The sequence below is a fragment of the Chironomus tepperi genome, unplaced genomic scaffold (assembly GCF_022539635.2).
Source record: "Chironomus tepperi strain 1889 unplaced genomic scaffold, CSIRO-AGI_Ctep_v1 contig_196, whole genome shotgun sequence".
NCBI classification, from domain to species: domain Eukaryota; kingdom Metazoa; phylum Arthropoda; class Insecta; order Diptera; family Chironomidae; genus Chironomus; species Chironomus tepperi.
Genome location: NW_027226318.1, coordinates 765889 through 792246, shown reverse-complemented (window position 1 = coordinate 792246; position 26358 = coordinate 765889). Strand labels below are relative to the sequence as shown.

Below are 26358 nucleotides of genomic sequence, written 5' to 3'. Positions count from 1 at the left end.
AAAATGAAGCAAAATATATGTATTTTGTCATCGTTTACGACTTGATAAGAGATAAATATAATAAGTCTGAGCTAACATTGATAATCAGCTTTATTACTCAATTTTTATTACTTACAAGATCTCATGATGATGCTATTGAGTTTATTTATTTAGAACAGTGCAAATTCATCAAATTATGTTTGTGTTTACGAGATTCACTACAGTTAAAGTTAGGGTATTGCTACTCATATCTAGTGTAACGGAAGTTCAATGATTTGAAAAGTTTCGGAACTTAAGAAAGTTGTGTTTTTAAAGAAAGTTCAGATTTTGATAAAGATTAGATAGTTGTCTAATCTTTGAAGTTGAGAACCCTGCGGTGCTGAGTATAATGTTAGCAAATCTGCTAATGCAAGAGCACTCTTTGGCCAAGTTAGGTAGCGTACCGAGAATCTGTAAACAACTCTTGGTAGAACTAGGGTTTGATTACAATTTGCAAAACATTACACTAATTTGCAGAACACAAAGTAGACTTTGGATTTTTGATGGAAAAGCCAACTTGACTTGTTGAAATCGGTGACCAATTAGGGGTCGTTCACACCAATGGATGATGATTTTGGCGGTCTTTTGCCAATTCCCAACTCTGCCTGAAACACTAAAATATCCATCACATAGTATATTGCAATACCTAGGAAAAACACAAACAATTTCAAATTCCTCGCATTTTATTTCTTCATTTTTTTATCTAATCATAGTTTTTCATCATTTTTTACACATCATATCATGTTTCATGCAATTTTTAATAACTAAGTTTTTCTCAAAAAAAAAAATGCTTTTTCATTCAACTTTTTTAATATCCTTTGTTTTTTATGTCATAAGAGAAAGAAAAGTCCTAGGTGAACTAGAAAAATTACATTAAATCTGTTTTAAACGCAAAAGTTTAGCGCTCATAGTCTGAAGGAGCAAAGATTGGATTTTAAAAAATAATAATAATGTGTATGAGTGGCTCAAGAGGGACTTCATTACGGCACCCTTGAACACATTTTTATGTAAATTTAATGCTGTTAAAAATAATGATGGTTATATTATGTGTGTATATATGTTAAATATAGTTGTTATACAGTACAGGCTTAACAATCTTGAAGTAACACAAAGTATGAAGGGGGGGATCGTTTAGGTTATTTATTGCTTGCACTTTTCATCGTTCCTCTAGTATGTAATGTCCATAAATCATTTAAATATTTCTATGAACATGCAATAATTTTTATTATTTTTTTGTCTTGTATTAACTCGTGTGTAATGTATGGTAGTGTAAGTTCGTGTTTTAGGCACTTTTCATAAAAATTATTACAAATATCCTTTTTTTTTAAATTCCTTAATTTTACATCTTCATACTTTGCTTCACGATTTAATCTTACGATCTTTTGTTGCTTTTGCGGAATTCATTAAATCATAATGACTAGTATTAATGCGGCGAAATTAATTTAAATTATTGTGGCTTGTGCGAAACGTAAATTGCATCTATACACACAAGAAATGGGAGCTGCTGTTAAGGATATGGATGATTTCCATAATGGCTTGAGGACAGAATGTTCCAAATATTTAATTTCCATCCAAATTTTAATTTTAAACCTCTTAAATACACCCTGGTTACGTCCATGGCAATATATTCTCGCGATGGATCTTGAGGCTTTATAATATTATGGAATACACAATTTAGGAGGTTCAGTTTATGAAAAAATTGTAATTTTTAAAAGAATCCCTTCTGAGAAAGCTTCGAAAAGATAAAAGAGCTTATATTAGTGGTTGGCAATCTTTTATTTTTGTGGCACACCTTAGTGATTACCCTAGACTGAAACCTTACACGGTATACGGTTCATGGTATTTCCAAAAACTCTTGGCGGCACACAGGCTGCCCACCACTGGCTCATACTCTCAGTTTTATTTTTTTGCCACAGATTTATGAAATATCCTCAAACCTTACCGTTAAATCATTCATTGTCCTTCCTCATCTCCCATGTCTTCTCCCTTAATCACATTTGAAATCATCAAAATATATCAGAATATCATTAAAAATAAATCTTTGACTTAAATTATTTGCGAAATTTAAAAATTAACCTTACAAAAATAACTGAATCTTCAGAAAATACGCACTTTTGAACTACACTACGTTTAGAAATCATCAATTAATTTAGCAAAAAAATATATATACTTTATTATGCTTGATCTACGCTAAGGAATTAATTTAAAAAAATTATTTTCTTTTTTTCATCTTCTTATTTAAACGCACAAAAAGATTTACAAAAATTTATCGTCAATATTTTAAATTACAAATCGTTTGTTTGTTGAATGTAGTAAGTTGTCGTGTGACAAGATATCATAAAATTTACTGACTGCTCAAGGATATCCATTCCTTATTCTAAAGGTTATTTAGAAAATGTTTGAAAAAGCTTTTGTTTAAGCTATTGGATGTTTTACTTGCTTTTTGAAGCATCTAAGGAAATAGAAGTTGTGAAATTTTTAAGAATTATTGCTTAAGCTTGTTTGTATTGGCTTTAAAAGTCCATTCAGGCGTTTCGTGAAAAAATATTTATCTTTATAGATAGTTTCTGGTTCTTTTGTTAGCATACAGAATTTCTTAAGATTTTATGTTAGTTCTTTCATTCCTTTTTGAAGGAAACTGCTTCCTCAATACCTAAAAATGTAATATCGTTGCATCCTAGATATCATATCCATGTCAAACAGCCAGTAAATCTCATGATACCATTCCAAATTATTAGTTATTCTTTATTATGTTCGTCGTTCCTAACTTCCCTTAATATTCATTTTCGATTTATTTTTGAACAGCCAAATTTATTTTGTGTTACGTTAAACGATTCACTGCTCATACTAAACATGATCAGCTATCTACTTTTCTTTAAGATTTCATTCGTAACAATATTTTCCTTCAAGCTACATTTTAAAGCTGTTGCTATCATCAATATTATTATTATTATTTTTTTGCTAAAAGTTAAGTCATATAAAAATGTTTTTTTCTTCTATATCGAATTTCTTGAAATAATCACTATCAACAGTTTTGATCAGCTTCCGTTTCTGCATCCTCATCATGTTCATCTAACAACGGACTATTATCACAATTCTCAGGAAATGTTCCAGGAGTTGTTGGAGCTGATTTTGAGTATCCATTTTTATATTTATTACTTCCACGTGATTTATTTAAGAAAACACTGGCAGTGCCAGATAGTGGACTACGTAGTTTCGTATTCAGTCCATTCGGCGACGATAGAGGATTACAGGAAATTGGAATGTAAACAGAACGATTTTTCATATTAAAGAATCGACGTTTATTGCTAAGGGATGTGGGTCTCTTAATCATATTGTTTGTCGTGGCTATCGTAGGTCTAATTATCGTATTACTAAACGAAATTTCAGTCGATGGTCCAGGCCTCGGTTGATTTTCAAGCTTTACATTATTATTTTTCTTTTCTAAATTAATATTCAGTTCCTCATCAGAGAATGTTCTATCCTTTAATTGCCTAATTTGCTCTAATAAATCTTTAACCTCTTGTGTAGGACTAGTGGCTTGAGGCGGCGATGAAGGACTATTTAAATTAGCTAGACTCGAAACTGTCGAGCCTGTATTAGAATTCATATAACCTAATCCCATAATGGCACTCTCACTCATTTTCTTAGCTATTTCACAACTTATTGGTGATTCCGATGCACTATCAAAACTAGTCGTAATATTAAAATGTGATCGGGTCTGTTGAATTTGTTGCTGCTGTTGCTGTATCAATTCACAACATTTTTCCAATTGCTTTTGAATCATATCGAGCTTTGTGTGATCATTTGTTTGTTTACTATAAGCTATCTTATCTATCATTGCTGCCGACAATGAGAGCATTGTATCATTCGAATGATAAATGCTACTTGCTTGATTTCCGGCCGAATCATTACCAATATTTCCAATCGATGCACCTTCACTTGCTTGATGGAAGATTTCTTCATCCTCATCGTCATCATCATCCGATATACTAATATTATGATTTCGTGACGATCCCGAGCATGTATGTGTCGTTGTCATTGTGGAATTTGAATTTGACGATGTTGGAATGCGATAATTTCGATTCTCAATGTCACTATGATCGTTAAGTTGAAATAAATGAGAGAAATTAGCACTTTCCGATGCTCGAAAATGATAATGTGAATTAATTGTCGTATTCGGAACTGACATTGGTCGATTGGCCATGTGTGCTGCATTTCCAGTTAAAAGTTGCGATTCTATTTGATTCTCGTTGGATATATTAAAATTACTACCGATATTATTATGACTAGAACTATTATTATTATTATTATGACTGCTTATATTATTAAAATTATTATTATTATTATTATTATTCGTGTTATTATTATTATAGCCTTGTTGAGATGCTGATCGAGGAATTGCATAGTTTTGCAATGAAATCGAAAGATCATCAGGCGATGCTGCAGACGAGTATGGTGGTGGCACCATTGTATTTGCTTCATTTGCTGTACATATAAAGCTAGAACTTAACGAGTCGATAGTACTTGTTGCTGACAACGATCCAATTGGACGTACTATATAATTTCGAAAATATTGCACCATAAGATAATTTGCGGCTCCATTACTGCCGCCATTTTTTGATCCATCGTTTGTATAGCTGAATACTAATGGATACAAGTCGGGTTTCGATGTGACCTTTAACAACATAAATAAATGAAATGTCAGTTATGGTTAAAAATATTTTGGCACTTTTGCAAGTGCAAAAAGCTATAATAAATCATCGTTACCTCATTGTAAGGAGGAGGAGCATGATAAAATGAACTACATCTAGAATAATGCGGCGGTGCATAACATGACCCCGCAGAATCACCCTCAGATGGTGTTCGATGATTTGATGATGTACTCCATCCTGTACAGAATAATGTATGTCGTTTCTTCCACAATGAACATATCAATAAAAGTGCTATAACAATAGCAAAAAGGAATAGCCTGCAGAAATCAATATAAAAAAACATGTCATAAACATAAGCCGTGACTCGACATTAAATAAATTTTTAATTACTCACCAAAAATACCAATGATTAATGAAGAAAAGATTTAGTACATGATCTGCCGGTTGTTGTGGACGTGGTGCACTAGGCGGTGAAAAAAGGTAACAACATCCTTGTGCACAACATTCTTTTGGTGGCAAACAGCGATGATTTCCGTTCTCACAAAAACGAGCTGAGACCTAGATATGACAAGTAATTTATTTCTTATTAGACCAAACAATACAAAACAAAAAATTGCTTTAGGAAACAGTGGTGAACGGACATAAGCAGGATGAAGGAAAATATGCTCGAAGAGAAATTTAATTTTGATTTTTTTGCCTTTTTCCTTATTCCTAATTTCATATTTATGTTAAATTTACGTAAAGCAAGCATCAAAAAACAAAGATTGTCTTCATAATAAAGTCTAATGACATTTAAAACACTGTTCATGCAAACATATTCTGAGACATCATACATAATATGCGAATATGATGATAGAGAAGAGTTATGTAAATTTTTATGTAACAGATTTTCAGCGCATTACATTTCGAGGCGACAAAATTTCAATAAAAAATATTTAAACTATACATGTGTGTGTGTGTGTAGGCATAAGTTATGGAAGTTTTCCACCAAATTTGAACTTTAGCATTTTTTATCTTGGGATATTTGGCATGAATAAGATATTTTGTTATCATCAAAAAGTTTCAATTGAATATATACGCTACTAAATTTTTCATGACTTCCTACGAGGCACTCAAAATGATATAACAGCAAAAAGTTTCCTTTATTTTATTTGGATGGGGTCGTTCATCTGTGACATCAAATCATTTTATTGATGTATTAAATTTGGGGCAAGTGATTTGGATTCAAGTTTAGACTCTTGGTCTAAAGGATACGGTGGACAACCTGTGTGGTTCCAAAAAGTCTTTGCAAATGTCTTAAACTGTATGTCGTGTGCGGTTTCAATCGAAATTACCACCAAGGCCTACTACTGGTCTATAGGATACGGTATAACAGATTTTACACAAATTAAACAAGTTTAAAAGTAGCATAGACATGAATATAATTAAAACATGACCCGACGTCTTAGAAATCTCAAAATTCCTGATTTCCTACCAATTTCCTTTGATGGACATCATTTACAAACAACCTTCTACACAGTAAAAGAGGCAAACGAAAGGATATTACTGCGTAATATCAGATAAATAAATGAACTTTGCCAAACTTCTGATGATTTTCTGTGTGAATAATTGGCAGAATCAAATACAAAAAAAAAAGTTCAGCAATCTTTTTATAGATCATCAAGCACTGCCTTTATCTTTTTATTGCAAAATCATGGAACAAAAGAACATTCAAGACATTTTCCACTTAATTTAGTAACTAGCACATAAACGCCTATGAATATCTTCTCCTAATTATAGCAAGGGTCAATTTGAGTTTTGTACAAGAATACATAAAGCTCTATAATATATGACAGAAGCTCTAAGAATAAGAAGAAATCAAGGAGAAAAGAATGCAGTAAAAGCTTATGGTAAACTATAAAAATATTTTTTTTTCCTCCTTCCTTACTCTTCTTTATTACGCTATAGTCACGTATTATTTCATAGTAAAATTATTCTTCCTCGTAAGTGAAAAAAAAAAGTTATTTTTAGTTGAACGATACGAATTTTTCAGGTTTATTATCGTTTGAAGGTAGCTGTTGAAAAAAAAAATTACTAGTTGTCTATAAAGAAGTAGTTTAAAAGTCAATAGAACATTGGATTTGAGTAACTATGGCGTATTTACTCAACTAAAAGTAGATTCTTCTTACTGAATATTCTGTATGATAGCAATGTAGAGACTGTAGACTGTATGTCTATTTCTAACTCTGTGTCTATCTATGCTACTCGTCCGGCAAGAGCTTTCTTAACAACATTCTTTATATTAAATAAGAAATCTAGTTTCTAGTAAGATTTGAACTCGTATCTTCATGTATAAAGAATGTCAAAGATTTTAGGACTCTTGTCAAGCCACTCGGCAATTTAAGCCTTACTGCTGCTTTGGCAAATGCCTATTATGCTGCTTTGCTAGTACAAACTACATTTGAAAATGGCCGGTTGTTAACCTTTCCATCCCTAACCCAAATGTGAAGCTGCCATCATATATGAAATATTATACAAACAGGCATTTAATCTTCCTTTCGACATATGCATCTCGACATATACATCGGTCGCTAGAGGTGTATTTAACAGATAAAAAAAGCACTTGACATTTGATCAGCTTCAAAGTCAGACACATGTCAATATCCCAAAATGTCTACTCTGTTTCAAAAAGCCACAATATAAACAAAACCACCTATTCCCCCAACCAGACAGTCAGTTAGCCAACAAGGCAGTAATGCTAAGTTATGCCCCAAATTAAAACGAAAAAACTTTTCATTCATTTCATTTCAGTAATGTTCATGCTTAAAAATTGCTCATTGCAAAAGAGGAGCAAATAAAAATGAATTGAAAAGGCAGGAATAAAAAATGACGGAAGGGAATATAGCAATTGAAAATTTTTTTTGCTGCTCAAACAACAGAAGCAGAAGAAAAACTGTCGTGGAATTAATTTTAACAATTTTCGTCATATTTATTTTCTGACGATCTATGTTCCCCTTGTGATTGCCTGCTGCTTATTTGAATAGAAATTTATTTAATGTTCTCGTAGGACGGAATAGGACGCATGGAATAGACAGTGAGAATGGAAAATGATGATGAATAGAGAAAAATTCTATGAAAATTTGTTTGCAATTTTCCTTTCAATTCATTTCACTTGATGTGCTTTATGCTGTGCATTGGAGATTATATCATTATCTAGCAATAATAATCTACCTACTCTCTTATTTTTTTGTTTATATGTCAATAGAGGGGTGGAAAAGAATTAAAATATATTGTGAATAGAAATGGTACAAGAGATGACAGGCACGATGGTACGTACATAATGTAATTCCACCCACACACACGAATTAGTTTCTCATTTCTATAATGATTTCATCGTAAACACGGAAGACACAAGTATCGGAAATGTAGAATGAGAAGAAAATGATTAAATTCGAATGCTGCTACACGTTTTTGACAGTTCTATCTTAGTTCCGTTCGATACAAAAGATAGAGATGATTATGTCAGAGTTGTCTCTTGGGATATTAATCAATTGATTTTTTCATAGAGTTTTTAATGAACTTGTTATGAAAGATTTATTTTGTCATTGTTTGAGGTTTCAGATTTCTGTATCTATGGAGGATGGATGTTGTTATTGAGTTTTGTGTATGCCAACTGATTTCTGTACAGGGAAAATCCATTCAAATAAATTTTCATTAATTATGGAATTTTCTACAGCTGGAAAAACCAGAAATGTGGGAAATGTTTGTTCACAGGTGTACAATGTACATTCTGCTGTTGTGCGGAGGTTGAAGTCTAGATGACTCGGTTTTTCTTGAATCTACTCAAATTGATTGACTCGGAATTGACTTGATACAAAATTGTCAAGTTGATTCGGAATTGACTTGATTCAAAAATATCAAGTTGACTCGGAATCGACTTGATTAACATAATATCAAGTTGACTCGGAGTCTACTTGATTAAAAATGTCAAGTCAACTTGACTCAAAATATCGAATCAACTTGACTCATCAAATATCAAGTCAACTTGAGTCGAATTACAAAAGATTTGCCTTTATGAAAATCAAACTGACTTGAATCAATACAAAATCAAGTAAGTCAACTCAGTCTAAATCAAGTCAAGTCTACTTGAACCAAATCAACTTCGAGTTCTGCTTGATAGATTGCCTCAACTTTATTATATAAATAAATGAAATCATTGCAAAAACTCGGTCTATACTCAAGTATTTCCTTGACAAAAATGTTACCATATTTCCACCTGACACACCCTGAACAATTGTTTAATCTACAAACAAATTCAATTGTAGTGATAAACAAACTCAATCCATTAGATCTGACACATCGTGTAGCAACTCCGAAAAAAATTTCATTTTATTTATGATACATTCAGGATAAATAGATAAAAGAAAATACGAAAGTAAGCAGACAAAGAAAAAGTAATGGAAAGGTATGAATAATATCTTCTTCAACCTTCTTTCTATGTTCTGTATAATAATAAAAATACATCATGTTCTAATTATTGTGTCCATTTGTCTGTACTGTTCATATTTCATCATCACCTTGACCAACTATTTCGAGCTCAAGGTTTTGTGGGTTACACGGATAATTTTTCATCGAAAATTTATGCAGCACTAAGAACATGTAATCATATTCTCATGAATAACGTAGGGATTAAGAGAGATATATGATGTTGATTTTATTATGGGAATTAAATGCGTTTCATTCAACAAGGATATGCCGTATAGAATTGTTTGTTTAATAAACTGAATTGTGATGAGACATCTTCATATCCTTCAAAAAAAGGCACAAAAGATGTTTTCATGAAAATTTCATGATTGAATTGTGTTAGGTATTCAAATAAAAATGTATGATATACAGCAACAACAACAACTACTATTGAATGCATGTATAAGAAATTGGTAAAATTGATTTTCCCTACTTCTATAAAATATATAAAAAAATCAAGTGCTACATTCTAGGAATAAACATTTTTCCTTTTTCTACGTCAAAAAAATGAAATGAAAAAAATTATAAAGAACTATGGATAAAGTTATGGGCATTCTCACTAGATTGATTGTAAGGGCAGCGAGCAAACTAGAGTAAATCCAAATCAGGTGTTCCATTGCGAACATTTTCTAAAAATTAGTGATGTGAATTCAAGATGAAATTTTGGCATGATTCTATATGATGACGTTTGTCCTTATGTATATGTATTTTATTCGATTTATCTCTTCCGACCGAAACATGAAAGAGATCCAGAAATGAACTATTTTTTAATTTTAAATTCTTTTCTAATCTTTTCACTCCGCGGAGGATAATATGATAATGAGTTATTGCACGATAAAACAAATTTCCATGATCAAATAATGCACGATTTTTGAGATAAATGTTCACTAAAATGCCTTATTATATTTTAAATATTTTTTTGAAATTATGCAAAGTCCTTTTTCCACTTTTTTTATACACAGTCAATTATAGATGGAACAAAAACGTTACACTTTCACTATTATCCACCGAAAACTGCTGGTTTTCCATTTACTTTCGATCATATCATGGTATCTGATAAATTTTATGGGATTTTCCTCACCACAAATTATTAATTTTCATAACTTTTTAAATATTTTATTCTACTTGCGAAACTTTTCCTTTCCTTTCTCTCTTTCTGATTTTTGGAAAATCCTTTTTTGTTTTCCTTTTTATGATTGGCGCTTGCGTATAGATTTCACATGTCCTTGTAAAGTATACTTTTATGAAGAATTCTTGACATAAATTTTTTATTTGCCCATGTAAATCTACTCTGTCACTGTAATTACTATGGAATCGAATAGAAATTGATTGATACTAAGAAATAATTAACTTTAAATTAAATTTTAATTCAAAGTTGGCTTTGAAATTTAAAAATTCTCAAAACATTTTAACGGTCAAAAAATATTCAAAAATTCGCCCTTTTAAAAAAATTAGAAAGTAAATAAAATTTTGCCAACACAATCAACATTAATTTTTAGAATTTAATATTTTTAAATGTTAATCATCGTTCCAAGATGAAAATAATATTTCTTAGTACATTGTTGATTACATTCTACATAATATCACCCGTACAAGCATGGGACAACGAAGATTTAGAAGTTTTTGATGTAGTCGATGCAGTTAAAAATCAGAATTTTTACACACTATTTGGAATTAGTCAAGATGCTAAATTATCTGATATTAAACGAGCATTTAGGAACTTATCTGTGACTATGCATCCAGATAAAAATAGTGCAGAAGATGCAAACGAAGTATTCAGAAATATAGTCTCTATATATGAAATTTTAAAAGATCCAGTAAAACGTGAAAAGTATGACAATGTACTTAAGAATGGTATGCCGAATTGGCGATCAGCTGTTTATTATTACCGAAAGGCAAGAAAAATGGGACTTGCTGAAGGTGCCACACTATTGTTCCTCATTATTACTGTATCTCAATATATCATTTCTTGGGGAGTCTATCTTGAGAAAAAATACACGATGGTAAGTCATGAATGTTTAATAAAATAGTATTTTGCAATAATAAAGAATTTTCTTATAGGAATCACTATTTGAGTCAAAATCTAAGAAAGTACGGAGGGCAAATGTGGATGTTAATATGCTGCTGAATGAAATACCTAGACCGAGTGTCAAAAATACATTGCCATTCCAAATTCCAATTGGTATATATCGTATGATAGTTGGAGCTCCATCAGCCATTAAAGGATCAGTCAATGTAATATCTGAGGAATTGAAAAAGGAATTGGACAAAAAGAAACGCGAAAAAGAAGAAGAGGAACTAATGAAAAAATTAGAAGCTGAGAAGCAACGTGAAAAGATTGAGCGAAAGGAAGGTTTAAGAAGACGTAAGGAACAGGAAGCAAAATTAATAGAAAAGACTGATGAAGAATTAGCAGCATATTCCGCAACAATAATTTCAAGACGACCAGGAATGGAAGAAATTAGAAAGATTCCAATCAGCGGAGGTCTCTGGACTGACGAAGATCTTACAGAGTTAGTTAGATTAACGAAAAAATATCCAGGTGGAACTACAGATCGATGGGAGATAATTGCAGAATCTATGGGAAGAAATGTCAGCGAAGTCACATTCATGGCTTACAAATTGAAAGACAATGCCTATCATACACCAGGAGAAACTGAAAAAATTGTAGAAAATATCAACAAAGAGTTGTCAAAGAAAGTCAAAAGTAAATCAACAGCAGTATCGGCAGACGCACAAAGCTCCGAGAAAAGCTGGACACAAGAACAACAGAAAGCACTCGAAGCAGCAATTCAAAAATATCCAAAACGCGGTAATGAAGACAGGTGGTCGAAAATTGCCAATAGCGTGCCAGGTAAAACAAAAGAAGAATGTCAGACACGCTATAAATATTTGGTTGAATTAGTAAAGAAACAAAAGGAAGCAAAAGACAAAGAAGTGCAAGAATTAGAAGAAAAAGAAAAGGAAAATATTGTAGAAGAGCAACAGAATATTGATGATGTGGAGGAGGAGGAACCAGCACAAAATGCCCAAACTGGAGGTAAAAAGAAGAATAAAAGAAAGGAGAAAAAGAAGAATGTTGACTACTATGCTGATGATTATACTGATGAAGAAGATATAAGTGATTAAATTGAATTTATTTTTACTATTGCTTAAAATGTCACAATTTATTATTCAGAAAATTAAAACATGAGTAAAAGAATGTCTTTGTGCATCTCTAATAATATCGACCAGGAAGTTGAGAGAAAGGATTTCTTGTCGAGTAACGATCCTTTGTCATTTTATACAGGTACTTAGCTTCGTCAAATTTAATTTTTAATTGTTCGAGTTCTTTGGCCTTCATCGGTTCCATTCGACAGTTTCTATATAATTGAACTGCTGCTGTTAGCTCCTTCAGTTCAAACTTTTCTCCAGCAATTAATAGTTTCCTTTCATTCTTATCAGTCACGTGAACATTTCCCGAGTACATGTATTTGACGACTTCTTCAAAAATGTCCTCCTTGATGTCCTCAATCACAGCCTCATTTTGATTGTTTGTGATGATTTTAGCAAATATAGGACTTTGTGCTACATATAAAAAATATTTTGATTAAAAATGTCAAATTTCTCAGGAAACAAAATCAACAAACTTACCAGCAAACACGATGCGATGAACTCGAAATGCTTTTCCATTTACAATGAATGTAAAATCACAGAGGTCAGTAAATGATGAGAATTTTTCGAAAGGCGATGAGTCAGTCATGATGAAAAACAAAATTCTTTTGGTCCACGCTTATCAGGTGCACTTAACAAACTAACGATTTTTTTAGAGCCGCAATAATAAAGTAATAAACTTTTTTAAGATTGATCTACCTGATCAATTGTCGTGTCGATCAACTGCTTACAAACACTGAAATGACAAAAATGAGCTCAATGCTTTTTCCATAAATAAGTGAAAGAACAGTCGATGAGAATTATCAGAAATGTGTTTATAAATTTTGTTTGATCACTCTCACATAGCGTGAGTAAGAAGGTTCTTGTTGTTGTAAGTGTGGACTACAGCTGATTTACTCAACTTGTTTACACCTACATATACACTCAAGTGTGTGCTGCTTTTCCATAAACGTGTCTATTTTCTCTCTCTTTGAGAAAAGCTTCCTCTCTTTATTTTGTTCTCTCTTAAAAGTGAGCTTGAGGAGATAAAAGCTACAAAAATAATGTAATGATCCTTTACGACCATGTGTATGCATATGGAAGAATTTTAGTGCATCGTTAATTGAGTTATTTGTTCTTTTGCAACATTTTGAAGGTTCTGATGCCTATAAAAAGGCTGGCAAATTAATTTTGGAAGCAGTTATTCTCGAAATTTTGGTAATTAATAGTCAGCAATGGACAGACTGAAATATATTTTATTATCTTCATTCTTATTGCTTTGTTTGGAAGCAGATTTGACCAATTCTGAATTCAGAACTGACAGGAAAATTTACTATTTGAACTTCGCTACTGTTAACCCGATTTTCCAACGAATAAAGGATAAGATGACTCGTATTCCACAAAATTATGAACTTTACAGTCATACTCAAAATTATCATAACAATTGGAATGTATTGCTTTATCATCTCTACACAAAACCCAAAATTTGGACAAGTAAGTTGTTCATTACGATGATATTATAGCATTGCTTACTATTTTACTGTTTTTTAAAGCAAAACCCTCAAAGCCAATCTCAATAGGGAGTTCCTCACCTTACTCATCACAGAATTTTATGAGTTCTCTTTCCAAATCAAGTTCAACGTCTTCTTATGAAACTCGATCAATGACCAATACTGGCATAGAGCCAACTACTAGTTCAATGTCTCAAACATCAACAAGTTCTGTCAATCAACCATCTTCGTCTACAAGCTCAGATACTCAAACATCGACAAGTTCTGCTACTCAGTCAGCTTCGTCTACAAGCTCAGATACTCAAACATCGACAAGTTCTGCTACTCAGTCAGCTTCGTCTACAAGCTCAGAAACTCAAACGTCGACAAGTTCTGTTACTCAGTCAGCTTCGTCTACAAGCTCAGATACTCAAACGTCGACAAGTTCTGCTACTCAATCAACTTCGTCTACAAGCTCAGATACTCAAACGTCGACAAGTTCTGTTACTCAGCCAACTTCGTCTACAAGCACAGATACTCAAACATCGACAACATCTTTTACTCAGCCAACCTCGTCTACAAGAGATGTGACTAAATCAATGACTTCAGTTACACATTCCACACCTTCAACACGAACTACGACATCCCGAGAGTCCACAGATTCAACGAATAATTCAACAGAAAATGAATCTTGTGAAACTTCATCAACTCAACCAACGGTTACAAAAAGTATCACTTCCACATCAACCACCGTAATAAAACCAACAAAAAGTGATTAAAATTTCTCGAAAGAACCTCAAAAAGGGGATTTTTTATTGATTATCTTTAGGAATTTGATTAAGGTTTACAATGTGTTGTATTTTATTAAACATTCTAAATATTTAGCTATTTTGCCCTTACGCATTAAACAGCATCTATAATAAACAATTTGTCTATCTCATCCGACCTTTTTGACTAATCCTGTAAACCTGCCTGTAAATCTATTTATATTCAAGATTTACACCGAAAAGACGTAATATCTCTTAAAATACAAGGTGAATATACTGTTCTGGTAGGTCATTCTTGTTGATGTTCTTAAGAAAGCACGGTGTAACAGGCTAATAAAATTTTTATGGGAATTCTCCTTTATGGGCTTTTTTGGGACTATAAAAAGACTGATGCTTTATATTTTTAAGTAGTATATCCTAAAATCTTGAGAAGTGACAGTCAAAAAATGAAAGTGTTGAAATATTTTTTCCTGCTGGCATTTCTTGCATTATTCTTGAATGATAATGTAACAGCTGGAACCAGAAATGATCGGCAACTGGATTATACAATTTTTACAACACGTGCACCTCTCATCCATCGTGTGAGAGAACGATTAACTTCAAGATTAATGCAAAATTATGAACATCTGGCGTATCACCATCAACAATATAATCAACATAGCCACAATCTCTGGTATGCTTTGCACGGACATTTTCTAACACCTCCAATGACTCCCGTAACTACTACTATAGGAATGAATTTTAATTCAAGTAAGCTTTTGATGTAATTATGATTATTTGAAATTTTATAATATGGGTTTTTGTAGCCACAACTATTCCTGAAAGAAGCACTTCTTTCTCAACAACTACCTCTGTATCAACTGAATCTTCTACAACATCCTGTAAAATTGGAGAAATTCTTAAATTTCATTAGATTAATTTTTTGTTTTCAATTTTTAGCAACCACTACTTTGAGTCCTCAAAAGAACTCTCAAGCTGTTACGATTCCTTTTTTCATTACAACAGTTCAATCAACGGCATCTGTAACTGAACCGACAATATCGCAAACTGACGCAACAACTGAATCAACAACTTTACAAACTGAGTCTACAACCCCAATAACAACACAACCAGAGCCAACAACGACAAAAACTGAGACTACAACCCCAATTACAACGCAACCAGAGCCTACAACCACAAAAACTGAGACTACAACCCCAATTACAACGCAAACGGTACCAACAACCACAAAAACTGAGACTACAACCCCAATTACAACGCAAACAGTACCAACAAGCACAAAAACTGAGACTACAACCCCAATTACAACGCAAACAGTACCAACAACCATAAAAACTGAGACAACAACCCCAATTACAACGCAAACTGTACCAACAACGACTAAAACTGAGACAACAACCCCAATTACAACGCAAACTGTACCAACAACGACAAAAACTGAGACTACAACCCCAATTACAACGCAAACAGTACCAACAACCATAAAAACTGAGACAACAACCCCAATCACAACGCAAACTGTACCAACAACGACAAAAACTGAGACAACAACCCCAATTACAACGCAAACTGTACCAACAACGACAAAAACTGAGACTACAACCCCAATTACAACGCAAACAGTGCCAACAACCATAAAAACTGAATCAACAACGTTGAAAACTGAGTCTACAACCCCAACCACAACGCAAACATTATCAACTGTAGCAACAACAACAAAAGCACCAATCAAAGGTTTGTTAAAACATTCATAAAACATTACTAAACATTGATAACATTCTTTGTAGATCCTTGCGATGATCGAACGATTCTATACGCAAATGGAATTGCCCTTATAAAGTTATGCTACATCAATGAATCACTGACATGGTATGAAGCTGAAGCGAAATGTGTGACACTTGGCTACCGTTTATTTGAAATCAACACATATTACAAGGAAATTTCCATGTTTAATTTTTTTAAAGTTTTTGCAGTCAACAATGAATTTCATTGGATAAATGGAATTGCTGAGTATACTACAACATCCACAGAATGGTATGTTGTTGATCCACATCGTGTATGGAATTATACTTCTAATAATTGGTATGGATTGGTCAAAGCTCCCGTTCCAGGATTATGCTTAGGGATAGTTTTTGTGTCTGGAGCAGCAAAGTTTACTGAAAAGGATTGTAATTCCTTCCATTCAACCTTTTGGTGTGAATATTAATTTTTATATGTAGATGACTATAATTATTTCTATAAAATAATCACTTTTTGAACAATAAAAATTGACTTTTAATTTGTATGAAACGTAATTCAAAGTTTACTTAGTTCTGCAATACAACACAGAGTAACAAAACATTGTATCATTGATAAAGCATTCAAATTTGTAGCAACATCAATGATTGTTTTGATGCAAGCAACAAAAAGAGTAAAATTTCAATAACATATAACAACAAATCAGAAAATGATGATGACGATAATGATGATCAGCATATATCAAGTGATGGAGAGAAGCTGAAGAGAAGTTTAGTCTCATTTCAGCCATCAACGGAATCAGATGAAAATTTCTCAGATGAAAGCCAACATCGGCATATATTAAAGATACAAATTTCTCCAACGACAGCAGTAAAAGCAATAGCTAAGACCAGAAATTCCTCGTCGAGTGAAATTGTCGACAATAGCAAATTGAATAAATCATCGTCAATAATTGTGAATAGTAATAATAGTAAGAGTAAAAAAATGTCGGTAGTGTCAGGCAATAGATGTGAAAACGATTCGATTTATAGAAATGTGACAATAATAAGAAATAGTAACAGCAGTAACAATGATGACAATGAGTTTGACGATGATCAATATGAAAAGGATGAATACGATATTGAAAATTTAAGTGATGATCAAAAGTTAGTTTTGAATGGACATCATATAACTGTAAAATGCGGTAGTGGCAGTGCTAAAATTAATAATAATAAGTTAATTAGGAATAAAACTTCAGAAATCATTCAGTTGTCTAATGGACATAGTGGAAGCGAAAACATAATGAATATTGTAAATAGTAATGATTCCAATGGAATAATATTGAATAGTGGCCAGTGCTCACCAGAAGAATGTATCAGTGTAAATGGTGAGGATCATATAGATAGTGGAACATGTAGTGATGTGGAAGTAAATGGACTTACATGTGGCAGCGGTGGTTTTGATTTAATTACAAAATCAATGTCTTCATCACCGCCACCACTTCCACCAAAAGGTATGAAAAAGATCCCAAAATTGAGTGAAAGTACATTCAGTGATGCATCAAGTGCATCATCATCGTCTGATTCAATGCAATATCAACATCAACAAATTGATGATCAACTCAAATCACCGGATCTTATTCGTTCTATTGAGAACAGCACTAAATATAATCAATCAATAAAAAATAAAGAAAATGACATGATCAGTGGATTATTACCAACAACCTTATTACATGACATACGAAATCATTCAATGAAAGCATTTTTGCAATCAAGTCTCATCCATGGTGAAGATGATGATGATAGTGAGAATGACATAGTGTTGCAATATGATAGTGGTGAACTTAATTATAGTGAGATTGACTTTTCAACAAATGAAAAGAGTGTGGAGGAAGTGAATAACAAAGAAGTTGTCATAAAAGAACATTTTGCAGTAAGCAATAAAAATAATAAAACAATTGTGGACTTTTTTGAGGATGATAAGTTTTACAAGTTCCATTTGAATGAAAATTCATCAATTGAGAATGACAAATCGACAGCAACACATGAAGAAAGTGATGAAAGTTTTGCAGGATATAAGGATTTAAGAAGTGGAACATCTACAATAAGAAGTGCAAAAGGAACAATTCGTGGAGTAAAGAATCGAGTCAGAAATGGAATAGCAACATTCCTACAGATGCAACAGTCAACAATTAAGGTATGTAGGCCACCTTATCATTATTGTCAATAGTTTGTAGAACATTCTTTGGCGTCTCATACTCAATATCTTTGATCGCACATTTATTGTATATGATCAAGAAGGAGAACAAGTAAGAAGTTTTTATGTATGAATGAGGAAACAACGGGAATTTCCAGTGTGCAGAAACTGTTTGCTGCTATTGATCTTGTTGCTAATTTTCATTCATGCTGTTGTTGCTTAGTGACATAAATTTTACATTTTGCTCTTATTTGGTTCCAAAACAAAATTGGTTCCAATTAATAATGAATCTTCATTCAAGTAGCAACATCAAGCTCTTCATACCAATTTCACTCGTGCTTACTAAAGATGAACAAGAAGTGAGCATGTGAATGTAATTAATTTTTTTAATTCAATTTTCTTCTCGGCATGTGTAATTTCAAGTTTCGTTGCTCTTAGGAAAGAAGAAAGCATTTTTGAGGCATGGCCTGCTATTCCTGAACTTCTTAAATTTCAAATTAAAACAATAAATGTAAAAGTGCTGCTGCTGCTGCTGCTGCTTTAAACGATGCCAATATCAGATTATACAGTTATGTCTCTCGCTCATTTTCTTTCAATCTCTCGATTTCATTCATGACTCAGTTTCACAATCTATGCATGCTCAAATAATGCACTTACTTTATCTTATTATCTTACATATTGACCCTGACTTGGTCTACTTTAGATTGACTGTAAATGACCGATGTTGTTTGGGTTTCTTTGTTTCTCAGATCCTTAAGATATTGTTTGATGTAGGTATGATAAGTAGATGCGCTTCCGATTCCATTTTCCAACTTGCTTTGTTATTATCCACTAATGAGTCTCTCGATCGATCGATTGAATAAAAGAAAACACAATTTAGTAATACTTGTTCTCCTCGTCATCATAAAATTGTTGAAGCAGATATAAATCACGAAGACAAATTAGATCAGCACTGAGGCTGTAAAGACTTTAACAGTGTCAAGAAAAAAATAGAAATGGAAAAATTGCAAATAATTGAAAAGATTTAATTAAGTCTAATTTAATTTGAATAGACAATTCAGCAACAGGTAGCAATCAGAACAGCAGTATTGGGTCAAAATTCAATGTTTTGTACTGACTGGATGGACATACATGATTATTAAAATTTCTTTTATTTGTTTTGAGCTTGAGCTTTGCTTGAGATGAAAGAGAAAACTTGCAATTTTGCCTTCCTTCCTTTCAATATTCCTACTCAGTCAGATGCAATGCATGCACACGTATTGAATAGCATTCTCATTAATATCAGCAAGCAAAATTTGAGCTTGAAAGAAAACAAAGCGATAGTTAACATGCTAATTAAGTGGCTAACATCTCACTTTGCTTTATTTATGCTTAAGCCTGCCTGTTGATGGATGAATGGACAGATTGAGACTTTGTGAAATTTTATTGCTGCTTTGTTTTTCCCTCAATGAGAAAAATTCATGGGATCTGACAGAAAATTCACTTCCTCAACAATTTCTTACTTCCATAAAGTTGTGAGACAAATAAATCCAATTGTTGAGATGAAGATCTTTAAGGCACAAAACAATAGAAATGAATTTGCTTCTCATAATTCATCACTCAGCAATCATTTTTTTGGATGATTTACAAAATACTGTAAACTTGAAACTTGAAACTTTTTGGCTCGAGACTTGAATTAAGTATCAAGAAATGAAAGTGCAATCGTTACCGTTTTGTGATTTGCAAGTTTAACAACATTTTTGTAGTTCCACAATTAATCAAATTAACATTTTTGCCGCGCATTTTGCTTCCTTTTCACTTCTTTGACATTACAGCACGTCTCACGACACCATGCAGGATTTCCAATAACTAATTTAATTTGATCCGTGATAGAAGAGAGCAAAAGCACCAACATCTTGTAATAGAAGAAGAACCGACTGACCTGCTTTCTCTTTTCATTTCATTAAACTTTTAAGCAATGCTCAAAATATTTTCTTTCTTTCTTTCCATATCCAATCTCTTGAGTATGTTCATTCATAAAATTTACAAGATTATGATAATGTAAATATACAGCAACAACTATCATATCATGTCCATAACTTATTTATTTAAATTAATTCGCCGCCAAATTTCGCTTTCATTTGATTTTGTGCCATGCGAAATTCACTGTACCTGAATAAAGTAGCAGGTCTGACCGCACAAACTGCTTACAGAATATCAATTATTAGCAATCTTCTCAATCAACGCAGTATGGACTGTGACTTAATTCAATAATAACAATATACATAATATGTTGGAATTAAAAGCCACTCCATCATCAATTTATCAGGTGCTATACTCCACTTTGATGTTCATTGAATAAGAAGTCAGGTCAATAATTGTAAAATATTTTCGCAATAAGCATTAATGCGACGACGATTCCATTGCAAACATTGATGTACAATGAATCTGTCGTAAGAAATGCTTTATAGCAGCACTAGCTATAATGTGAAGAATCTTATGTAATGACTTGCTGCAATTGCTGCTTTATTTTTGTTAACAAATAACAAAAACATTTATGATATTTAATTGCACTCTGTGTATGTGCTGTGCTATGCTGCACTTATCTAACAAAGAAATCATGACTACATGACCAAAAATACCAAACAAATATGATGTGCTGCATATCATAACTATATATTTATGAGATGAAAAGAAAGCATGTAGAGCTGTTGATGCTCACAGCAGTAATTAGGTTGGAACCACCAAAATATTTCATTCTTGACAATCTAAAGACATCTATAGACAAAAGATCTACTTGCTGCTGCTTATGTTTTTAGAATTTAACGACCCATAAAATTGTGGAAATTTATTTTAATTCCATTATTATTATTTTATTGTATTTTGACAGAACTTCAAGGAGAAAGACGGCGGAAAGATTGTGCTGTATACAACAAGTATGGGAGTTGTTAGATCCACTTATGCCAAATGTCAAGCAATGAAACAGATTCTACGAACACTGATGGTGAAATTTGAGGAACGCGATGTCTTCATGTGCTTTAGTCATCAGAAGGAAATTCGAGAACGGATGCAATCTGATGACATTGATGTCCCACAATTATTTGTTGATGGACACTACATTGGTGTAAGTTGTGTCTTGTCATTGAAACTTGTTCATCACCATCATTAGTGAATTATTGTCATTACTGCCAAACTGTCCATTGACAGTAAGTTCTTGTAATTAACAAGCAATTAGCCGCTTAACACACATCAAATTATGTCATGAACTATGTCAATGCTTCATAAAAGTCTCACACATAATTTCTGGCACATTCCATGCAGCCAATACTCGTTCTTGTATTGGTGATAAATGCTCAATCATAACTGTACATGTGTGATTGCAAAAAGAAGTTCATTTAGCACATTTGTGCTACCTGCAACATTAAGTGCCAAATCGAATTGAAATTCTATCTCAATTTGCACATCTGATGATCAAATGATGATGATGATTACTATGATGCACTATGGGCCAGAATTAAAAATTCTTTCAAAAATTATTTCTGTTGCTTTTATGATAGTACCTATATTACTCTATATAATGGTAGTCAAAACAGTTTCCAACTCAACAGCATGTAGGAGAAATAGCACTTTGAAGTTAGTATGTCGCCCATTTTCAAGAATCATTCAAATTGATCTCGCCGATTACTGTATTGATGAATCTTTTTGAAACTTTTTTTGTATATTAGCTCAATATACATACTTATTTTTGAGATATAAAAAATTTTCATAGATATCGGAAAATTATGTGAAAAACTTAATTTTTCTTGAAAACCACGTGGTCACAATACTTCCGTTTGTCTAGCTCATTCCTAGTGGAATTTTATATTCTTAATTGTTCTTTATATTAAAGATATTATAATAATCTACAATTTTTGTGAACATATTGTATAGTTTTGTCCAAGTTCTGATAGTGAAAAAATAGCTTTTTCCCAAAAAAACTTCAATTTTTCGACAAAAATCGCTCTAGCGCTTCAGGGCTATAGATGGTAGTGGAATTTTATTTCAGATTTTGAAAGCTCTCTGTTACTACTATCAAACAAAGCAATAAAATAAGAGTGCGTTCTCTTGGCAAAAGGCACTTTTTTGGCTCTGAAAGTCACATGTCACGCACTCCTCATATAGAAAAAAATTCATAAAAATTTTGGATTCAAATTAAATTTATTAATTATAGTCTAAATTGATAGATCTATTCAAGGCGCATATTTTGAGTATGCATATGTCATGTTTTGGTTCAGTTTTATGGGCAAAATTTCAAAATTTCGATTTTTACTAAAATTTTTGAGAAAAAAATAACTTTTTTTCTCGAACTCAATGAAACTTGTTCAAATTTTTTTTAAAAGTTGTATTTTTATGTGTATAACAACTTTTGTTCTGCAAGTTCTCATAAATATTTGATTTTCGGCCTGAAATTTTGAAAAACTTAAAAAAATCCTAATTTTTGGGTTTTTTTTGAACAAATGTTACGAAATCTTATCAAATATCTATTTTTAACATGACATTATTGACTAACTTTATGTTTTCGAGGATGATCTTTCATTTTCCGATGAGAAACATATAGGTTTTTATATAAAAATGTTCTGAAAAATGACTTTATGAAGTTCGAGCAAGGAGATCAAAATATTCAAATTCACTTTTCCATAGCTAAAACTATTCAGATGACTTTAATTTCAACTTTCTGAATTCATTTATTATTGTAATATTGACTAATTTTTGGCTAGTTGTGGTAATAATAACAGCTATTTGATCAGATTTTAGTAATTTTAGCAATTAAAATTCAACAAATAATTTTTTTAATATTGCATTCTTAGATGTACTCAAGATTACTAAATTTCTCGAATTTTTGACTGAAACATCATTTCTGACTGAATTTTGACCCAGTTGCATAAAAATGTTGCCACAAAAATGCTTCAAAAAGCATTAAAAAGCATGGTCAACTGTTAGTTCGTTTTGAGCTTTGTATGACTACTGAATCTTGATTTTGTTCAAATATTTAAACTTTTTCAACAATCTCTGCCCAACCAGACAGATAACAGACACTAAATATAAGCAAAATAATAATGGAAACTAAATTTAGACGTGATTTATATTTTCCTAAATTTTTTGGAAATTTCCGCTTGTTCAGTCTCTAAAATCCTATCATATAACTATTATTAATACCAAAAATAGCCATAAATTAGTCAATATAACAATAATATATGGATTCAGAAAGTTTTAAAGTCATCTGAATAGTTTTAGCTATGGAAAAGTGAATTTGAATATTTTGATCTCCTTGCTCGAACTACATAAAGTCATTTTTCAGAACATTTTTATATAAAAACCTATATGTTTCTCATCGGAAAATGAAAGATCATCCTCGAAAACATAAAGTTAGTCAATAATGTCATGTTAAAAATAGATATTTGATAAGATTTCGTAACATTTGTTCAAAAAAAACCCAAAAATTAGGATTTTTTTAAGTTTTTTCAAAATTTCAGGCCGAAAATCAAATATTTATGAGAACTTGCAGAACAAAAGTTGTTATACACATAAAAATACAACTTTTAAAAAAAAATTGAACAAGTTTCATTGAGTTCGAGAAAAAAAGTTATTTTTTTTCTCAAAAATTTTAGTAAAAATCGAAATTTTGAAATTTTGCCCATAAAACTGAACCAAAACATGACATATGCATACTCAAAATATGCGCCTTGAATAGATCTATCAATTTAGACTATAATTAATAAATTTAATTTGAATCCAAAATTTTTATGAATTTTTTTCTATATGAGGAGTGCGTGACATGTGACTTTCAGAGCCAAAAAAGTGCCTTTTGCCAAGAGAACGCACTCTTATTTTATTGCTTTGTTTGATAGTAGTAACAGAGAGCTTTCAAAATCTGAAATAAAATTCCACTACCATCTATAGCCCTGAAGCGCTAGAGCGATTTTTGTCGAAAAATTGAAGTTTTTTTGGGAAAAAGCTATTTTTTCACTATCAGAACTTGGACAAAACTATACAATATGTTCACAAAAATTGTAGATTATTATAATATCTTTAATATAAAGAACAATTAAGAATATAAAATTCCACTAGGAATGAGCTAGACAAACGGAAGTATTGTGACCACGTGGTTTTCAAGAAAAATTAAGTTTTTCACATAATTTTCCGATATCTATGAAAATTTTTTATATCTCAAAAATAAGTATGTATATTGAGCTAATATACAAAAAAAGTTTCAAAAAGATTCATCAATACAGTAATCGGCGAGATCAATTTGAATGATACTTGAAAATGGGCGACATACTAACTTCAAAGTGCTATTTCTCCTACATGCTGTTGAGTTGGAAACTGTTTTGACTACCATTATATAGAGTAATATAGGTACTATCATAAAAGCAACAGAAATAATTTTTGAAAGAATTTTTAATTCTGGCCCATAGTGTGATGATTGCCATTTATGCAGCTATAAAGATTAAATTTTCATTTTCCATTATTTTTCTTCACAGAATGCTGATCAAGTGGAACGACTCAACGAAACTGGTGAGCTGCGAATGATGCTCAAGCCATTCAAGGTAGATCTCAAGTTACCAAAAATCAGTCCTTAAACTTAATTTTATTATTTATGTCTTCTTTACAGACTCAAAACTCATTAACAACGTGCAATATGTGCGGAGGATATAAAATGTTGCCATGCACATCATGCGGCGGTTCCAAAAAATCCATACATCGTAATCATTTCACAGCTGAATTTATCGCACTCAAATGTATGAATTGCGATGAAGTTGGCTTAGTCAAATGCTATAACTGTGCATAAATGCTTCTTAAAGTGTTTTTAGATAAAAAGAAATTTTCTTTTTTTTAAAATAAAGGCATTAAGAAGAATAACACAAAATGAAGACTGAGGGGAAATGTTATAAACTCCATTAATACTGAGGAAAGTCATTAAAGTAAAACGAGCAAATAATTGCAATAACATGAAAATTCAATTTTCTAAATTTTAATTCAAACAAATCATAATAAAATAAATGATTAGGTTTAAAAAAAATTTTGGTAAGGCAATGTGGTGTGCTGAATGTTCAATGTAGTAGTCTAATTAAATTTCTTCTCTTTAACGTTTTATTCATTTGAAGAAATTTGTTATAAGAAGAGAATGAATGAAGATCTTTTTTTTTATGTATGCATAGCTGTTACTGCTTTTACTGTAATTGTTAATAAAGTTATTTTTTATTTATTACTTATTAAGTTGTTTCATTATTTTTGAAGCCCTTTTCTCTCACTATAGATTCATTACGGAGTTAAGCATGTAGACATGATGGATTTGTAATTGAAAAAATGGCTTAAAGATTGTTACACCTTAGAAACTATTTGTAGATGCTCATTCAAGGGGATAATAATAATGAAAATTTTAAGATATGGCTTGCTTTGATTGAAATTATTTGAAAATTGTAAAAATAATTTATTGAGAAGCACTTGAAACACACAGTAGTGTGATGGAAATGAATAAGACTTAGAACCATATCATATAGCTAGATAAGTTCCGATAGCACAATGGAGATCACTTCTTCATAGTATCTTCTTTATTGCTTTAAAATGTCTTCATCTCTAGTTCTCTATGGTCAAACCTTACTTGCTTAGTTGATTGTCGTTGCAGATCAATTGTGATTAATGATTTGTCTTGAAGCTAATTCAATCATCAGTTCCTGCTTACCACTACCTAGTGCAACATTGTCTCTATCAACATCTTGTCTCCATTAGTTTTCCATCTGCCTACGTGATCTCTTAGTTTGCTATGTTTTTAAACCAGAGTTCGAGATCGACTTACATTTCACATGGAGCCGTGTCGACTTGAGTCAACTTTTTCATTTGAAATCCAAGTCGACTTTGACC

General features: G+C 31.9%; 6 protein-coding genes across 7 annotated transcripts; 4 read left to right on the top strand and 2 right to left on the bottom strand.

Annotated features, from left to right (window-relative positions):
- Positions 1–746: 746 nt before the first annotated feature.
- Positions 747–10321, bottom strand: LOC139090010 (putative mediator of RNA polymerase II transcription subunit 29). 2 transcript variants are annotated; one of them, XM_070639678.1, is made up of 4 exons: positions 9737–10321; positions 5068–5231; positions 4789–4990; positions 747–4696 (listed from the first exon to the last, which is right to left on the bottom strand). In XM_070639678.1, the coding sequence occupies exons 1-4, from the start codon at positions 9800–9802 to the stop codon at positions 3044–3046; spliced, it is 2085 nt and encodes a 694-aa protein (XP_070495779.1). In that variant the 5' UTR covers positions 9803–10321; the 3' UTR covers positions 747–3043. The 2 variants fall into 2 exon arrangements, with proteins under 2 accessions (XP_070495779.1, XP_070495780.1); XM_070639679.1 differs by having other exon boundaries at positions 10167–10321.
- Positions 10322–10650: 329 nt separating this feature from the next.
- LOC139089824 (uncharacterized protein F54F2.9) lies at positions 10651–12378 on the top strand. The gene is made up of 2 exons (XM_070639447.1): positions 10651–11179; positions 11238–12378. The coding sequence occupies exons 1-2, from the start codon at positions 10712–10714 to the stop codon at positions 12303–12305; spliced, it is 1536 nt and encodes a 511-aa protein (XP_070495548.1). The 5' UTR covers positions 10651–10711; the 3' UTR covers positions 12306–12378.
- LOC139089825 (protein maternal effect lethal 26-like) lies at positions 12323–13157 on the bottom strand. The gene is made up of 2 exons (XM_070639448.1): positions 12810–13157; positions 12323–12743 (listed from the first exon to the last, which is right to left on the bottom strand). Exons 1-2 carry the CDS (start codon positions 12916–12918, stop codon positions 12394–12396), a joined length of 459 nt encoding a protein of 152 aa, XP_070495549.1. The 5' UTR covers positions 12919–13157; the 3' UTR covers positions 12323–12393.
- An 814-nt stretch (positions 13158–13971) lies between these two features.
- LOC139089971 (uncharacterized) lies at positions 13972–14577 on the top strand. Its single transcript, XM_070639637.1, has one exon. It carries the CDS (start codon positions 13972–13974, stop codon positions 14575–14577), a length of 606 nt encoding a protein of 201 aa, XP_070495738.1.
- Positions 14578–15011: 434 nt separating this feature from the next.
- On the top strand, positions 15012–16781 carry LOC139089970 (mucin-2-like). Its single transcript, XM_070639636.1, has 4 exons — positions 15012–15315; positions 15372–15446; positions 15505–16299; positions 16353–16781. The coding sequence occupies exons 1-4, from the start codon at positions 15012–15014 to the stop codon at positions 16769–16771; spliced, it is 1593 nt and encodes a 530-aa protein (XP_070495737.1). The 3' UTR covers positions 16772–16781.
- A 67-nt stretch (positions 16782–16848) lies between these two features.
- Positions 16849–25534, top strand: LOC139089969 (glutaredoxin domain-containing cysteine-rich protein CG31559-like). Its single transcript, XM_070639635.1, has 5 exons — positions 16849–16855; positions 17009–18477; positions 21347–21580; positions 24978–25043; positions 25109–25534. Exons 1-5 carry the CDS (start codon positions 16849–16851, stop codon positions 25283–25285), a joined length of 1953 nt encoding a protein of 650 aa, XP_070495736.1. The 3' UTR covers positions 25286–25534.
- Positions 25535–26358: the final 824 nt, after the last annotated feature.

Coding starts and splice junctions, on each gene's coding strand:
- LOC139089969 (XM_070639635.1), top strand. Junction 18,478..21,346: donor TGCAACAGTCAACAATTAAG/GTATGTAGGCCA, acceptor GTATTTTGACAG/AACTTCAAGGAGAAAGACGG. Junction 21,581..24,977: donor TTGATGGACACTACATTGGT/GTAAGTTGTGTC, acceptor TTTTCTTCACAG/AATGCTGATCAAGTGGAACG.
- LOC139089970 (XM_070639636.1), top strand. CDS start 15,012: ATGAAAGTGTTGAAATATTTTTTCCTGCTGGCATTTCTTGCATTATTC. Junction 15,316..15,371: donor AGGAATGAATTTTAATTCAA/GTAAGCTTTTGA, acceptor GGGTTTTTGTAG/CCACAACTATTCCTGAAAGA. Junction 15,447..15,504: donor TGAATCTTCTACAACATCCT/GTAAAATTGGAG, acceptor TTCAATTTTTAG/CAACCACTACTTTGAGTCCT.
- LOC139089824 (XM_070639447.1), top strand. CDS start 10,712: ATGAAAATAATATTTCTTAGTACATTGTTGATTACATTCTACATAATA. Junction 11,180..11,237: donor TTGAGAAAAAATACACGATG/GTAAGTCATGAA, acceptor ATTTTCTTATAG/GAATCACTATTTGAGTCAAA.
- LOC139089825 (XM_070639448.1), bottom strand. CDS start 12,918: ATGACTGACTCATCGCCTTTCGAAAAATTCTCATCATTTACTGACCTC. Junction 12,744..12,809: donor TCATCGCATCGTGTTTGCTG/GTAAGTTTGTTG, acceptor TTTTATATGTAG/CACAAAGTCCTATATTTGCT.
- LOC139090010 (XM_070639678.1), bottom strand. CDS start 9,802: ATGTTCGCAATGGAACACCTGATTTGGATTTACTCTAGTTTGCTCGCT. Junction 4,991..5,067: donor ATTAATCATTGGTATTTTTG/GTGAGTAATTAA, acceptor TGATTTCTGCAG/GCTATTCCTTTTTGCTATTG. Junction 4,697..4,788: donor CTCCTCCTCCTTACAATGAG/GTAACGATGATT, acceptor ATGTTGTTAAAG/GTCACATCGAAACCCGACTT.
- LOC139089971 (XM_070639637.1), top strand. CDS start 13,972: ATGACCAATACTGGCATAGAGCCAACTACTAGTTCAATGTCTCAAACA.